Source organism: Echinops telfairi, unplaced genomic scaffold (genome assembly GCF_000313985.2).
Source record: "Echinops telfairi isolate 266 unplaced genomic scaffold, ASM31398v2 ScPeMD7_7427;HRSCAF=8465, whole genome shotgun sequence".
In the NCBI taxonomy this organism is placed as follows: domain Eukaryota; kingdom Metazoa; phylum Chordata; class Mammalia; order Afrosoricida; family Tenrecidae; genus Echinops; species Echinops telfairi.
This window is the reverse complement of record NW_022111327.1, coordinates 2,219,321-2,236,154: the sequence shown is the minus strand read 5'-3', so window position 1 is coordinate 2,236,154 and position 16,834 is coordinate 2,219,321. Positions and strand designations below refer to the sequence as shown.

Genomic DNA, 16,834 nt, shown 5'->3' with positions numbered 1-16,834 from the left:
AAAAGAACGGGTGATTTTTGGGACTTTGAGAGGAACTTGTAGTAGGCACTCTTATTTCTTGCATGATGAAGCATGGAACTCATGGGAACACATGCAAAATCATGGAATTTTAGAGCTCAAAAGAACGTTAGCTATCCTCTGAACAGATGCCACTCCACTACGTCTTCCTCTCTTTTTGGTTCACGACTGTTTGGGGGCCTAATAAATAATGTCCCTATTTCAAAAAGGCAAAAATTAATACACACGAATAAGCCTTGATGTTTAACTGTTTTCCAGTATTAGTAAAATTAACCATATCAAACCAGAAAAAAAAGATTATAGAGCCATAAGGGTAAGGATTTTAAAGCTACTCTACACTCAGGCTTCTCTTCTTTTTCACAGCATAGTACTTCTGAACAAGATGATACTACTATTTAAAAGAATTCTGCAACTATAGGAGTCTATGAAAAATTAGATCTGTAGAGTTTTTAAATTCAGCTCTTTGAATGTTTGAATTTAATTAACTATCTTTTCATTATTAACATTTGATAAAAATATGCATACTATACTTTTATAATCACCAAAAAATTACAGGCACTAAGTCAGAGACATCCTTCACTCATCTGGATTGCTGATATGTTTAATGTCAGATTTTATAATCCAAAGCTTTTTGCTTATCCTAGTATTCCAACTCTAATAATTCATTTAAACTCCCTCAAAAGCACATGTTAACTTAAAGCACTTGTTTGGAATCCTTATCACTGTTTATTGTTTTCTTTGATTAGATTAATTCTTCAAGCCTTCTTAATAAAAAATATCAACTTGCAACATTTATAGATATTTGAAAAATAATGTATATATCTTTTTGGGGGGGAGATAAAATAACAAACTGATAAATAAAACATATGCCCACAAGTATTTCATCCAATCTTCTAAAAGTTGCCTATGAATTTTAATATGTTGGAGAGCACTGTAAGTTATTTTCTCATATTTTTCTCACTTGGTACAGAAGCTAATAAATATTTCTCCCCCTAATCCCTAGTCACATTTCTAACTATACTACACTGAAAGAAGAATATTAAGAAATATTATGTTCTACTTCTCAAAGGGTACACTGACCACCCAACTGCCAAATCCAATGAGCTCCTGGTTCTACTCTTAGTTGAGCTTTCTTCATATATTTTTAGAGCTAATCCTCTTTAGAATTCTTATCTTGATTTCTGCAATAAAACATGAGATCTATGTTTGACTATTGAAATGTTATGCTTTGAATCACCTGATGCTGCTGGACAATTCTGAGGATTTGGTGCACTTCTTTGTCTGACATCAATGGGTCTCGGAGCTTGTTCCAAAACAGCCTCCTGAGGAATACTAATGAAAAGACAGGAGAGCATATACCGTGTGTTAACAGTCACGAGGGACAAGTCAAACATCATGAAAACCAACACCACGTGCTTGCTGAAAGTTATGGCAGGAGAGTTGCAGTAATATTTTCTAAATTCCTTTTTTGATTTTGTTAAATCTATTTTATTTAAAACTCAGAAATCATTCCCAAAACATAAACATAAAAAAGTGTGCATAAAGTAAATATTCACTTTTATTTTTATTTCTTTAAAAAATCCTGTAAACTCTCTTGAAGCTAATATTTGGACCATGATATTATATGGGTAGCGCAACAATAAATAAAGTCTTCTGGTACATGTAAAACTTTGAACATGATTTCTTAAAAAGCCAGGTTGGATAAATAAACATTTTCTTTACACTTTAGTTCTTACACTTCAAATTCATGGAATATATTAAAAAGTTGTTTTGCATAAGTGTTGCTTTATTTCATATTAGCTTTGGACTTTGTACATAGAAAGGATGGTGATTTAAACCCAAAAGAGACAAAATAAGTGTTTTCTATGGTGCCAAACTTGAGGAAAATCTCACATTTCACTTAAATTGATTTTATGAATGTCACCATATTAAAAAACAATATATTTGCTACCCATAAATTCAAAAATCCTCTCATCAGTTGAGCAGAGTAAGATTGAATACTGCAAGTTAGAGTGTCATGAAATGATTCCCCCATTATATAAAAAAATACTACTCAAAATACTACTAATTTCTTAGCTTTGTGGTCAGAAAACCATAAAAACCCATTCATGGGTGCAAATAAAGTTCTTAGTCTTGGTTTCTGATTTTCAAAGATTTCTAAACACCAGTTAAATCTAAGAGTGTGAACATAAGTGATTAAAAACATATTGCACACTTCATACTCTCAACACTCTGCCATCTGTCCAATATCACAAATACAATAAGAACTCCATCAACCTTTATTGAAAGATCAAATGAATGATTCTGTTCATTATAAGTCGTGAGTGGAGGGAATATAATTTTCATGGGAGATCTATTTAAAATTTGTCATTGAAATTTAACACACTGCCTACAATATCTAAATTATGGAGCATGATCTTTAAAACATACCAAACATCACTGATGTTACACTGATTTTAACTGCAGCCAATATTATATTTTGGGTTTTAGATTTTATTTTAACCATAAAATATTTAACCATATTTTAACCATTTTCAGTCTTGTTTATTCTGTGAAATTAACTTCTGTAAGGATAATTTGATACATATTAAAAAATCACTTTGAAATTTCACATACTTTTCCTAATTAATTAAAATTTAAAATCTATCACAAGATTCGTTTTTTTAATTAATTCTAGATCTTACCAGATAATTATCAATTCAAATGACATGGAACTTGTTGTACAGCCAAATGTCAAAGTCCTAGTTAATGGCTCATTGAAGTTGAGATTTAAATGTTGACCAATAATGTCAATAATTATGCTGTCACCAATAATTGGTCTTGATTTCATTTAGAACTCGACATCAAAGAAATAAGTTTGAGTTTTCTATGGGATGGTAAATTGCTACACATACCTTGGAGAGAATGTGACACGGTGTGCACGATCCTGGTTGCAAGGCCTCGGAGCAGATCTTTCCTGAACCTAAAGGGTACAATTAATAGTTCAGTATAATTCTCAATAATCATTCCTTATGAGCTATTAATTTACGGGAAGATGCACTTCTTCACAAAGGGATATTTTCCTAAAATTCCAACTTGGAAAATCTGATTTCATACATCGATTTTACGTTCACAATTACTTGTTGTGTAACATTAGTACTGCTTCATGATAATTTTAACTGCTTAAGTATGATGTCCTGGGGTCTAATTTCATCATCTGCTATAACATAACAGAATGTTAGTGCAAAAACAAAATCTGGATATCATATAATAAAGTGTTCTCATTTTATTGTTGAGGAATTTGTAACCTATACAGACAAAATGACTTTTTGAAGAAATTTACACCACGTCGGTGGGAGATTTAGAACTAGAATATGAGTCTCTCCAACTCCAACTTCAAGATCTCCATTTCATCATACTGTCTTTTATGACAAGTCCAAATGCCTCACTCAACATTTACTTACTCTTTCTAGCTAACCCTAAGTTTCTTAAGGTTTTACAACACAAATATAAGCAGATGCACATTGTTTTGTTGTTTTTTTTAAATCAATTTATTGGGCCTCATACAATTCATCACAATACATAGATCAATTGTGTAAAGCACATCTATACATTTGTTGCCCTCATTATTCCCAAAATTCGCTTTTTTCCCCTCCCCCTCCCTTCTTCCTCCCCTCTCCCCCATGCACCCTTGATAATTTATAAATTATTATTGTATCTTATATTACACTATCTGGCGTCTCCCTTCACACACCCCTCTGCTGCCCGTCCCCCAGAGAGGAGGTTATATGTAGCTCCCTGTGATCCATTCCCCCTTTCTACACCCCCTTTCCCTCCTGGTATCACCACTGTCACCCCTGGTCCTGAGCGGTTCATCTGTCCTAGATTCGCTGCGTTTCCAATTCCCATCTGTACCGCTGTGCATCATCTGGTCTAACCAGGTGTGCAAGGCAAAATTGGGGTCCTGGTAGTTGGGGGGAGGAAGCATTTAAGAACTAGAGGAAGGTTGTGGGTTTCATTATTGCTATACTGTACCGTAAATGACTCATCTCCCCACTACCACTCTGCAAGGTATGTCCAGTTGTCTAGAGATGGGCATTGGGTCTCCATCACGCGCCACCCTCATTGACGAGGATATGATTCCCCCCCACACACCTTTGGTGTTTAAAGCCTGGTCCCTTTGGCCCGTCATGATCACACATGTTGGTGTGCTGCTTCCATGTGGGCACATTGTTATAGAGTTGATGCTGGCTCACATGTACCCCACAAGACAGGCTAGAACTGCCCTTGGGGTTTTCTGGGGAGAGTAGAAGGCCCCGCTTTTCTCTCACGTAATTTCAATAGTGCTGACATTGCAGTTAGCAAAACAAAACTTAACCCTCTATGCCACAAGTGCTCCTTCTTTTTAAGGTATCGTGAATAAAAGTTAGTAAGCAGTTTTCTCCTCCATAAAATGACTTATCAAGTCTTTCTCTAACAAACAGGTGAGAAATGAAAATATTTTGCTATTTTTTCATGTTTTGCTAATAAAAGCTTCCAAATAGAATGAAGTATCTGGCAGTATTCACAATAATCATCTGCCTACCGTTCTCCTTTCAATTTCGGTCTTAATCCTATAAGCCCAATCTGGGCCTCCTTCTTTGTGAAGGGTTGATGCCAGAAAGTTTATTGATCCTAGTAAACCGAAGGTGAAAAATCACTCAAAATAGATGATAGTAACAAGAAGAAAGACAAAGCTGGAAATATTTGGCCTGAAAAGTGGGGAGAAAACTGTTTCGAAAGACTGGAATATACAAAACAAATGCTGCATCTTGAGTTAGAGCATATCCTATCATATTTTCTGCTTAAGGTGTCATACTTAAGGTAAAAATGATTAGCTGAGATTAAGAGTAAAGTGTTTAGTACAGTAAAGAGGAAGACATACTGCTTCTGCTAATTAAAAAACAAGATCACATTTATATTTCTTTTGCAAGTGGTTTGGTTTTTATAAAATAGCACTTCATTACTTATTCAGAGGACCAGTCACATCATGGAGCATGTATTTAAAAGAGACTTGTTTGTGAAAGACTTTACAGTAGGCTCTGTGACGCATTCACAAAGAAGTAATGTGATCTGGGCCTTTGTGCTAAGTAGGAACAAGGCAGTCTTGACCCATCATCAACAAGGGAATCATTTGAGTTCTTCATTTAACTGCTAAGTGCTCAATTACTAAGCCTTAGTGACCAAGAATTATGTAGATGCTTGGATGTTAAGATACTGGCTAAGGTGATAGTAGCTTGTTCAGATAGCGTTTGAACTCACAATTCTGGCTTTACCAATACCACGTGCTAACAAGCATGATATGATCAATGAAATAGTATAAAGACAAATCAGTGAGGACACTGGGGATGACTTTTTCTCATAAATTTTTTAAACATAGTTCACAGCTAAAATTATTCACATAAGGCCATAAACTGCACCCCAACATAGGAAGCACTCAAGGCAAAATATAATGTTCAATTGTGTTACAAGTGTCAGTATCCACTTTTTAAAATGGACAGTATTTTTCTTAAAGGATGATTAACAACCTATGATCTCTCAGAACTTAATATTAGTAGATGTATTATTTTAAATGATCAATGAATGTCTGTCAATTCAGTAAAAAGTGATAATATTTATAAACTCACCGCCATCATCAAGCCAATGCTAACTCATAAAGATCCTGTAAAACAAGGTAGAACTGCCCCTGTGGGTTTCTGAGACTGAAACTCTGTATGGGAGTAGAAAGTCTCCTCTTTCTCCTGTGGAGCAGCTAGTGGTTGAGAATTGGTGATCTGGTGGTTAGCAGCCTAACGTGTAACTACTATGCCCCCAGGGCTTTATTAGCAATGATAAAATTTGGGCTTTCAGGTGAACAGTAGAAATTAGAAAACTTGTATCTCCTATCACACACTTAATAGCTTCCTAATACTCAGTACTTTTATGATGATATTAATGGTCACACTAACAAATATTATTTTTATATTGTACATTAAAATTTATAGCACCCTGGTGGAGTAGTGGGTTATGCATTAGGCTGCTAACTGCAAGGTCAGCAGTTCCAAACCATCAGCATTTCCTCAGGAGAAAGATGAGGCTTTCTGTTCCCATAAAGAGTTCCAGTCTCAGAAACCCATAGGAGCAGTTCTACTCAGTCTGAGTAGAACTCACTATGAGCCAAGATTGATTCAATGGCGGTACATTTGAAGTTTGCTACATTAGAATGTGTAAATATTCAAAATATATGTATACAAGTGAATCTATATTTTCTAACTAATAGCTGATGTTACAATATTAAGCAGGAACAAAATATCTATTCATAGGGCAGGGTAGACCAATGGATCTTAATGTTATGGCATATGCAACATTTCACTGGTATTATTTTAAATTCCATTTCTCTCACTGAGATAGAAAAGGACAAATATTGGATGATCCCAATGATATACACAGTGGTTGCAGTTATGGCCTTAAGCATAGCAATAATTGTGAGCATGCAGAGCCAAACACCATTGCTGAGTTTGAACCAAATGGACAGAATGTAACCACAACATGGAGATCAAAGCTTACTAGAAGATACCTAGGGCTGGAAACAGGGAGTGAAAGAGCTATTTCTGGAAAAACACAAAACAACACAAAAACTAAGTATCTAAGAAGCCTTGGTGGTGTGGCGGGCTGTGGATTGGGCTGTTAACCACAGGGTCAGTAGTTTGAAACTGCTAGCGGTTCTGAGGGAGAGGGATCAGGCTTTCTGCTTCTGTAAAGATTTGCAACCTTAGAAATCCGCTGGGGAAGGTCTGCTCTGTCCTATAAGCTCACTATGAGGCACAATCAAAAAATAAAATAAATAAATTGTATTTCTCTAGTTTTGGTACATTATTAAAGAATATTCACAATGATCTGAAAAAGGTATGAAAATCTTGCCTTTCCAACTACCTATTTGCAAGAAGCCAGCTTTCCCTCATACCCTCCAGCAAAAACAGCATATGGAAACAGATTTAATACAGAAGCAGATATGAGAATCCAGCTGCCTTCCATTAGGCTAAATAGATTAGAGAGATCTGTTGAAATATAAAGCAACGGCAACATTCTAATTTTTTGTTGTTTGGAAAAATAGTTACTTTTCATTAAAGTGCTTTTTATATTGACATATGAGTTTATTATTTTTTAATGAATTACTAAATACATTTTTTCTAATTAAATTCATAAAACAGAAAATGTGGAATCGTACAACCCAAAGGAACAAAAGCTTTTTGGCGTACTGAATAAGGTACAGTAGTAAGAAGGGACCTTGAGACCAATATGTTTGAAAACAATTGTCATGGGCCCTTAGACTGAGGTATTTACCTCATTTTCCATAGGATTTGCGACGTGTTGCTGCACTGGTTCTATTTGGACTTCAGCTTGAATGGAATGAAGTACTTCATCATTGTCGGACGACTCATCTTCATTGTCCTTTAAAACAAACGGGCAGGGGGAATGTAATCACTGTTAAAAATGCAGATAATTGGCATAACTATTTCATCTATTGAATATATATTTTAAAGGAGTAATTTCCAAACAGGAAAAACGGAGTTAAAGCTTGTGGCTTCCATTCTTTTAGCTCTGAATTTCTTCCAGAATCCAAAGGATGGTTGTTTAGTAAAGTAAGCTGTTTTCACTTTACGTTTTGGTCCTCCTGCTGCAATAGGAAAGTCTCCCGTAATGCGGCGTAAATATTTCCAATTGAGCTCAAGGAATTTGGGAAAGATTCTGTTTTACCATTTTTAACTGACTTAGCTCTTCAACTCAAAGAATAATGAAAATGTGTTTCTTTTCCACTGGTGAGTTGAAGCACCCACACTCCTCTAATAAACTCTGATAGAATCTCAAGCAGTCCAATTTGTAACCACTATACCACCAGAGCTCCCACAAAGTACATTTATCCATGGGGACACCATGAGTCAGAGCCAACTCAAAGGTTCACTCTCGACCAAATATCACAATTGTATACTCATAGCTCTCCTCTATGTGATTTCCTTCTCTTTATATCTTCCTCCACTTCTGGGGGTGAGGCCTCCATTGTCCCTTTGGGGCCTTCCCTTATACAACATGTTCATCATATCTGGGAAATAGCACTTTTAAATTGGCATAATGAGCAGAAACCAAAAGACTCATTATCCAGACATTGAGACAAGGCTCATGCGTAATTACTACATTAATTTATATTAAATAGGTGGTTGTGGATGTCAGGGCTTACGTTAGGATCATCACAATAAGGTAAATGGATGCTGTTAAGAATTAGAAAACAGCTGTCTCCTAAGCTTTGTTACCTAATTAATATGATTAGCAAATCCACAAACCCTTCATTATCAGATTATATTTGCCAAATTCAATTCAACAACTCCAGTCAAATTGTATCTACTTATATTAGAGGACTTTGAAAAAATAAAGTTTTATCGGCCCTTTCTAAATTTAATCTATTCAGATAATATAATATACCACTTTATCTACTGTGTAGAGAGGCCAATTGGTAACTTTTCTCATGTCCTGAGCAACTACATAATTGATAATTATATACAAAGTTGACAAAAAAATTAGACAAGCTGTAAATAAGATATCCATATTCAGAAGCATTCAAAAAGGGTTTTCTGAGGATTTTTAGCCTTGAGTTAAATACCCTGAATTACAAAATTACAAAAATGAGGGAAATTCACTTAAATAGCCAAGTTAAGTGATCTAGATAGGAAGAAAGAACAAATAAATTTAAAGGTTTAAAGAATGAAACAAAAATGTTGATTATTTTTAATGTTTTTAAGTTCAAGTTTTCACTTATGAAAATAATTTTAGATAATACAACTTTAATTTCCAACATTTATATGGTGTGCCTTTCTTGCTTGGTAACAAGTAGAAAATGAATGATTAAAAGACCTATCTCTTTGTTACATTACCCTTGATCATGCCCTAACAGGCCTCCCACAACCACCTCACCACAAGAGGAACTGCTGAAACCCTCGTGGGGACTGAGCATGATAGTGCAACAGGAGGAAAGTCAAGGGAAATAGAGGAAAGAGCTGGGAGGCAAAGGACATTTATAGAGGTCTAGATAAAGGCATGTACATATGCAAATATATTTATATATGAGGATGGGGAAATAGATCTATGTCCACATATTTATAGGTTTAGTATTGAGGTAGCAGAAGGACATTGGGCCTCCACTCAAGTACTCCCTCAATGCAAGAATACTTTCTAATAATAAATTGGCATTCTGTGATGCCCACCTTCCTGACACAACCGCTGAAGACAAAGCGGGTGAATAAGCAAATGTGGTGAAGAAAGCTGATGGTGCCTGGCTATCAAAAGATAGAGCATCTGGGGTCTTAAAAGCTTGAAGGTAAACAAGCAGCCATCTAGCTCAGAAGCAACAAAGCCCACATGGAAGAAGCACAACAGCCTGTGTGATCACGAGGTGCTGAAAGGATCAGTTATCAGGCATCAAAGAACAAAAAATCATATCATTGTGTGCTCACCTCCATGATACGATGGCTGAAGGCAAATGGGTGCATAAGCAAATGTGGCAAAGAAAACTGGAGTGCCCAGCTATCAAAAGGTATAGCGCCTGGGGTCTTAGAGGCTTGAAGGTAAACAAGCCGCCATCTAGCCCAGAAGCAACAAAGCCCACATGGAAGAAGCACAACAGCCTGTGTGATCACGAGGTGTTGAAGGGATCATCTTACCATAGTGCATGACGAGGGGAGTGCAGAGTGGAGACCCAAAGCCCATTTGTAGGCCACTAGAGATCTCCTTGCAGAGGGGTCTCGGGGAGGAGATGAGCCAGTTAGGGTACCTTGCAACTCTGGCTAGACCAGAGGATGTACACTGATACAGATAGGAACTGGAAACACAGGGAATCCATGGCGGATGCTCCCTTCAGGACCAGTGGTGTGAGTGGTGATACTGGGAGTGTAGAGGGAGAGTGGGTTGGAAAGGGGGAACCGATTACAAGGATCTACATGTGACCTCCTCCCTGGGGGATGGACAACAGAAAAGTGGGTGAAGGGAGACGTTGGACAGGGCAAGATATGACAAAATAATAATTTATAAATTATTAAGGGTTCATGAGGGAGTGGCGAGTGGGGAGGGAGGGGAAAACATGAGGAGCTGATGCCAGGGGCTTAGGTGGAGAGCAAATGTTTTGAGAATGATGAGGGCAATGAATGTACAAATGCGCTTTACACAATTCATGTATATATGGATTGTGATAAGAGTTGCATGAGCCCCTAATAAAACGATTAATAAACAAACAAAAATAATATTTTTCAAAGCAAAAAAAAGACCTATCTCTACCGAGTGGATAATCTAAAGAATTACCTGAAGCATTCACATAAACATTTTTTTCTCAACTATAATCACAATTACTATTTAGGCAAAATCTGGGACACAATGGATATTTAATTCATTTGGTTTTACAGAAGAAAACATGAATATAAACTAGCATATTATCTCTACACATGTAAAAATATTGGAAACTCTTACATTTGCCACTTGTCTCAATTCTTCTTCGTGCTGATTAAAGATATCCTCCCATCTGTATTGGCGCCTTCTTCTGAGGGTCTCTAAATCTTGAAACTCTTCAGATCTTCGTGATAACCTTCCACGAAATCTCTTTGGTGAAAGTCGTTTTACCAGGGCTTGCCTTAGACTAGAAACCTTCGACTTTTTCTTCCGTGCCTGCTCTGGCTGAGAGTAAAACATGTTTGCGGACAGGTTTTCCATCAAGGTTTGCAGCGGACCAAGTGGCTTTGAGTTATGTGCGCCTGGTGCCTGAAGCAAGTCTCTTGATAGTCTCTCTATGAGTGCCTGAACTGAACTAAGTATCTGTTGGGGCTCTAGTGCCCAGGACTGTGCCTGAGGTATCTCTCCAGTTGGCTCCTCTACAGGAATAAGCACCTGAGTATCCAAATGTAGTGGCAACAGCACATGGTGGTTTTGGGACAGAAGCGGCAAGAATACCTGTGCGTGGACTTGTAATGGCTCAGGTTCGTCTGCTTCGATCTCTTCCTCTGCAGGATCAGCAGCCTGCTCCTCTAACTCTGGCTCTTCAGGTACTTGGTTCTGCTCCAACTGCTGTTCAGGTGCCTGTTGCTGCCCCTGCTGCTGTTCAGGGGCCTGGCCCTCTCTTTGCTGTTGTTCTGGTACCTGATCTTGCCCATGAAACTCCTCTGGGACCTGGTCCAGATCCTGTGGTTGTTGTGATACCTGAGTCTGAGCCTGGGGCTCAGCCTGCTGTTCTTTGACTACTTTGGCCTGTCCTTGTACAGATCTACGACCCTTAAGCTGAGAGTATAGTGGCATGAACACCTGGGCTGCCTTCTGGAATCGTGGAGGTGTCTTGATCTGCATCTGTAATGGCCAAGGTACCTTAAACTTAACCTGAGCCTGTAGTGGCATGAACACGCAAGCTGCCTGGTGCAGTTGCGGAGGTGCCGGGGCCTGCCCCTGTGGAGCCTGTAGTGGTGTGAGAACCCTGGCTGCACCCTGTAGTTGCTTCAGTGCCTGAACCTGTGGCTCTACTTGGTCAGGAAACCACCGTGGCTGAGAGCGTTCTCTATGGAGCACTCTAAGTGGTCTGCATCTGCTGCTGGTTGGCATTCTCAGAAGCTCCTGAGTACAAGATGATCCTCTGAAATGAAACATATAAGTGAATGCCACACAATGAAGACTTTTCAGTGTAAATTCTTTTCTTTTAAAAGTTGGGCGTTTGCTGCAGCAAAGCTATTTTCAATAAGCATTTCCAGAATAATTCTTTGAATGACTGAAATGTCCTTTGTATTAATATACCCAGTTATGAAAGGAGCTAGATGACGTACTTGATCATTCTGTTGCCAGATATTAAGGACACTTGGGTTAGTAATAAAATACTCTCCTCAACATTTCCTCTCCATGTCTCTTGAAAAGAGACACATTATTTGCTATATCAAAAAGGATCAAATGTTTGGGCATCATATGCAACACTCTTATAGGTAAATAGCTATCAACAATTTATATACATAATTGGTGTAACGTACCTGAATCTGTTAATCTTGTATTGTTGTTTAACAGCTTCTTCTCTTTCAAAGACTAGAGGAATCCCTTTTATGAAAGATAAAATAAATACCAAATAAACATTCAGCAAAGGCTTGTATGCAGCTGGAAGAAGTGCCATTGCAATCAATCTTGAAGCAGACTTGAGTAGGCCCTGGTGGCTTAGGGGAATACCGCTGGGCTGCTACCCACAAGGTCAGCAGTTAGAAACCAGTAGCCGCTTCTCAGGAGAAAGATGAGGCTTTCTACTCCCGTAATAGATGCTTATGTTTTTTTTTTTAATTACATTCTTTAGTTACAGATTGGTAACTAAATAAAACAAATTGGCAAATAAAACAAAACTTGCTTTATTTGTTGTATAATTACTTCAAAATTATCAGGCACCAAATACAGTATCTCAGTAGTTAAATAAAATAGCAAAAAAGAAAAATAAGATAATTTTTCCATGCTATTAATTTTTTTTCTTTGCTTAGAACTTGACTAAAAATAAAACTGGCACATTGTAAAATTGTGTTTGAGAATTTGAAGATCTTTGTCAATATGAATATTTCTTGGCAGTTGTAATTAGGAATATATATATAGAGTATATATGTATATGTGTCTACATATACATACCTAAATATTCTCAAGCCCAGAAACCCAGAGAAGTTGCTTAAGCTCCATTCTTGCAAAACTTAAATAGCAAAGGCTTGAGAAATTTTATTTTCCATATAATTTTTAAAGGAATATTTTATCTTCCTGAAAATACATTGTGTTCACACCTGAACAATCATTCTATAAATTCTACCTTTTTCCTGCCTCTTTTTAATGATTCCAGTAAGGTGCTTCCTTAATGTCTCCACAACGTGTCCTTCGTTTTTTAGATCTTTAACAAATGTGTGATGAAGCATGGTTGTAGAAGTAGGACGAAATAGGAAATTTTTTATCATGCACTTTTCCATGAAATTGTGGAACTTGCGAGACCTAAAAAGAAATGAATCAAAGTGGGGGTGGGGGGAGGAAAAATGAGTCAAAGGGAATAAAAGAACATTCTCAGACCTGAAAAACCTCCATAGCCCCACACAAATGCCACTTAATAGGTTATAATTTCATAGATGGTTGTGTAAATCTATTAATAGTCTTTTCAACTGCCCGATATTCTATAGCTTTATAATACACATTATCCAGCAATGTCATTTAAATTTCAGAAGAAGAAACGAGTCAATGACATTGCCTATCCAAATTTGAGTAGAAATTTCAATGAGATCAACTTTATGTACATAGTAAAAAAATGAGGTTGTGGCTATGGCAGTGAAATTATTTATGCAGTACATGTAACTATGAGATACATTGGTCAGCCAACAACAGTCATCCTCTCAAGCCTGAGTTTCCCTTTATATATGCACTTTGAACTGCAAAAGCACTGGTACAATGATCCAAAATGTGGGTGTTACTAGCACCAAAACTAAACCATATTATAAAATAACCCATCAATAAATGTTGCTAGAGACCCTGATTCCGTGGATAGGGTTCAACTGAATCACAAAGAAGAATGTCATCAATCAACCCATAGTCATCACTTCTACCAGGGCAAGCTATAAATACTAAGAATAAATAAATATTCTTGATACTAGGCCAACAAGTTTTATATCAGTGGTGTTACTACCCTCTTTCCCTGAAAGTAAGCCATCCCCCCAAAATAAGACCTACTTACAGTTTTGCCTCTCACTGAAATATAAGGCATCCCCCTTAAAATAAGTCCAACCCCCCAAATAAGGCCCCCTTAAGCTACTGTAACTCTGGATTGCAGCTGCAGGTGCCGCCACGCAGCTCACTGTTAGCCACAGCGCAGCCGGAGCCGACAGGAAGTGTGTGGTCTCTTTTAATAAAACAATAAACAATAAATGTGTACTGTATTCTTCTTCATGGAAAAATAAGACATTCCCTGAAAATAAGACCTAGTGCATCTTTGGGAGCAAAAATTAATATAAGACACTGTCTTATTTTCGGGGAAACAGGGTAGGAGGGGCGGGTGGGGAGGTGTTTGGACTGAACTGGATGACAGAGATCTTGTGAGGGCATGACACCAAAATGACTGTCTATAAAGATTGTTGTGCCATGTTTCAGTGGAAATTCATTATCTTTTATAAAAATATTCCTGTACTTAGTTATATCATAAACATTTTTCATAAGCTCAGCTTACATGTATCAATATCAATAGACCTACAAGGCTAAAACTCTATCCTAATTTACCTTTTGAATCTTCTAATATGCTCTGGTCACAGATGTCCTTACCCGTGTATAATGGCACTTATAATGACACTTCAAATCACATGGTTTCATCTGCATGTACTGCTGCATGCACTGTTTGTTTTTGTAGTTAATTTTGTCAAATTTTCTGATGTTTTAGCTACAGTGTTGTGGTGATGATTATGTGTGTGCACCATCTATCAATAATTTTCTGAGCATGAAGTAGTTCTTAATGGAGAAAAATTAAAAAGAGCTTCTTCTCGGTTACTAATATAAAGAATAAGGTTGCAACTCAATGTAGAAATGTTTACACAGCAATTTTGTTGTTGGCATTCAACTAAATAAAAAAAATAAGCCAGTTAAGCAATTGTCAACTACATTTATCACATCCGATTCAGTAATTAAAATGGACAAGAAGCAGGGCTTAGGATTCTCCAAGGAGCCCTGGGGAGATGGTTACCTTTGGGTTGTTAAACTCAGAGTCAACACTTTCAATCCACCAATTGCTCTGCAGAAGAGAGATGCGACTTCTGCTCCAACAAATATTTATAACCTCAGAAGTCCTAGAGGCAGTTCTACTCTGTTGCCGTGAGCTAGAATCCAGCCAATGGCAGTGAGCTTGGTTTTTGGATTTTTGTGTGTATGGTTTGGTATATGTAATTACCTGTGGTCTTCTATGGGAAGAGGTTGGTAGAGTGGGAGCATGAGACCATGAGTTCCTTCACTAGTTGCACCAAACTAGTGATGACACTGCTTCAGATAGAAGGGTTCACAAGTTTGGCTGAGCTCTAGCACCTTGGGGAATACCTTAGCTGCTTTAGGTCTATAAAAAATTAAATGGACCAAACAATAGGACTGTCCATCACAAACAGTGATTGCCTTTCTAAGTACATTGAGCAATTTCATACAGAGTTGGCATTGGAAAAACCCATTACTGTAGAAACAACTAATGGAGAGAAAATGTTTTGAGAAACGATGTACAAATGCGCTTTACACAATTGATGTGTGTATGGATTGGGATAACAGTTGTATGAGCCCCTAATAAAATGTTTAAAAAGAAAAAAAAAAAGAAACAACTAAACATGCCTGTTATGGGCAGGGTAGTAATGCAATCATAATGTACCATGAAATTACTTATTTCTAGTTGGCTAGTTAGAATTTAATTAAAATTGACCATTTAAAGCATTCCAGTTAAGATACTGGTTTTCAGAATATACTGTCAAACAATAGTGGTGAAGTAGGACTGATCAAGTGAATTAAAACATCTTGGCTACATAAAAATACCAAGTTAATGTGTTTAGGAGATTAAGGTATTCATCTTTACCATCCACTGGATTTGACTTTGGGAGCTGATTCCCGTAAAATAACGAAGAGCGCTTCCAAGGGCTGGAGGTTACACAGAGCTACAAAAGGGAAATAGATGAGTTTAGAAAAAAATGACAAGGCTAATTCCAGAGCACACTCCTCATTCCAGAGGGGATTTTCCATGTTCTTCCACATAGGATGCTTTATGGGCATTAAGGAACCAGTAGATACAAAAGAATGTAGGTTAAAGGGCAAGCTCATTTTAATACAAACAGTATAGTATCGAAGATTCTAAATGTTCACCATCTCTACGTGTGTGAAATGCAATTGACAAACCAATAAATTAAAATAAAATTTTAACTGTTTTGATCACTTTTATCTAGAGAAGCAAACCAGAAGTCAAGACAACACGCTTCTTTTTTTGTATTGCAAGTCTACGGTGTTGAAAAATTGGAAGATATCATTTATAGGATGAAAAAAGTCAGTTAGGCTAATATGTACAATGATATAGGAAAGAAGAGGAGTTAGTACTTTGAAAATCTGAGAAACATCTTTTTGGGCTATTGATTGTTCTAGAAAAAGAAGCAACTTTGTGCAATTGAGAGCACACCCTCTAAAATGAGGTGGTGGTTGGTGTTCATTGCCGCCAAGTCGACTGCGGCTCACGGAGACCTAATGTGTGCAGAGTCGAAGTGCTCCACACGTTTCTCAAGGCTGTGACCTTTCAGAAGCAAGTCACCAGGCCAGTCTGTCCAGGTGCTTTTGGGTGGGGTGGAACGAAATCCTAGCTCTATTGGTGATCCTGGGTTTATGTGTGCTTTGACTTTTTCATCTGAAAAATGGAAAATGTGTCGGAAATTCCTCCATAGACTTGCTGTGAGGGTTAAATGGCAACTGATATTTAAACACATCTGGCATTTGATAGACACTTAATAAATATTGACTATTAATATTTTAATTATCTAGCATTTCAAGTCTTTACCAAATAGATGGAAGATCATTCTCGTTTTCATACACATAGCCATGCCAAAAAAAAGAGCCTATTCCAGAATGTGCTACATGAATTATTTACCTCCTTGGTTTAATAAATCTGGGGTTTTTTGATAAGCATTTAAAGATGTGTCAAATACCAGTTTATTATCTCTTGTAATTTGATTAAAAAGAAAATTCCTGAGAAGTGCTATAGTGCAAGTTTCACCCAACATTACAAATATGTCAATTCATG

General features: G+C 37.2%; 1 protein-coding gene across 3 annotated transcripts in view; it reads right to left on the bottom strand.

The window, feature by feature from the left end:
- Positions 1 to 16,834, bottom strand: part of NRK (Nik related kinase) — a 148,206-nt gene that overhangs the window by 40,122 nt on the left and 91,250 nt on the right. For all 3 annotated transcript variants that reach the window (XM_045298595.1, XM_045298597.1, XM_045298596.1), the window contains exons 10-16: positions 15,629 to 15,707; positions 12,863 to 13,038; positions 12,060 to 12,123; positions 10,528 to 11,674; positions 7,360 to 7,467; positions 2,913 to 2,980; positions 1,256 to 1,350 (exon numbers count right to left, since the gene is read on the bottom strand). In XM_045298595.1, coding sequence (XP_045154530.1) covers positions 1,256 to 1,350; positions 2,913 to 2,980; positions 7,360 to 7,467; positions 10,528 to 11,674; positions 12,060 to 12,123; positions 12,863 to 13,038; positions 15,629 to 15,707 — 1,737 coding nt within the window. The remainder of the gene's footprint in view (positions 1 to 1,255; positions 1,351 to 2,912; positions 2,981 to 7,359; positions 7,468 to 10,527; positions 11,675 to 12,059; positions 12,124 to 12,862; positions 13,039 to 15,628; positions 15,708 to 16,834) is intronic.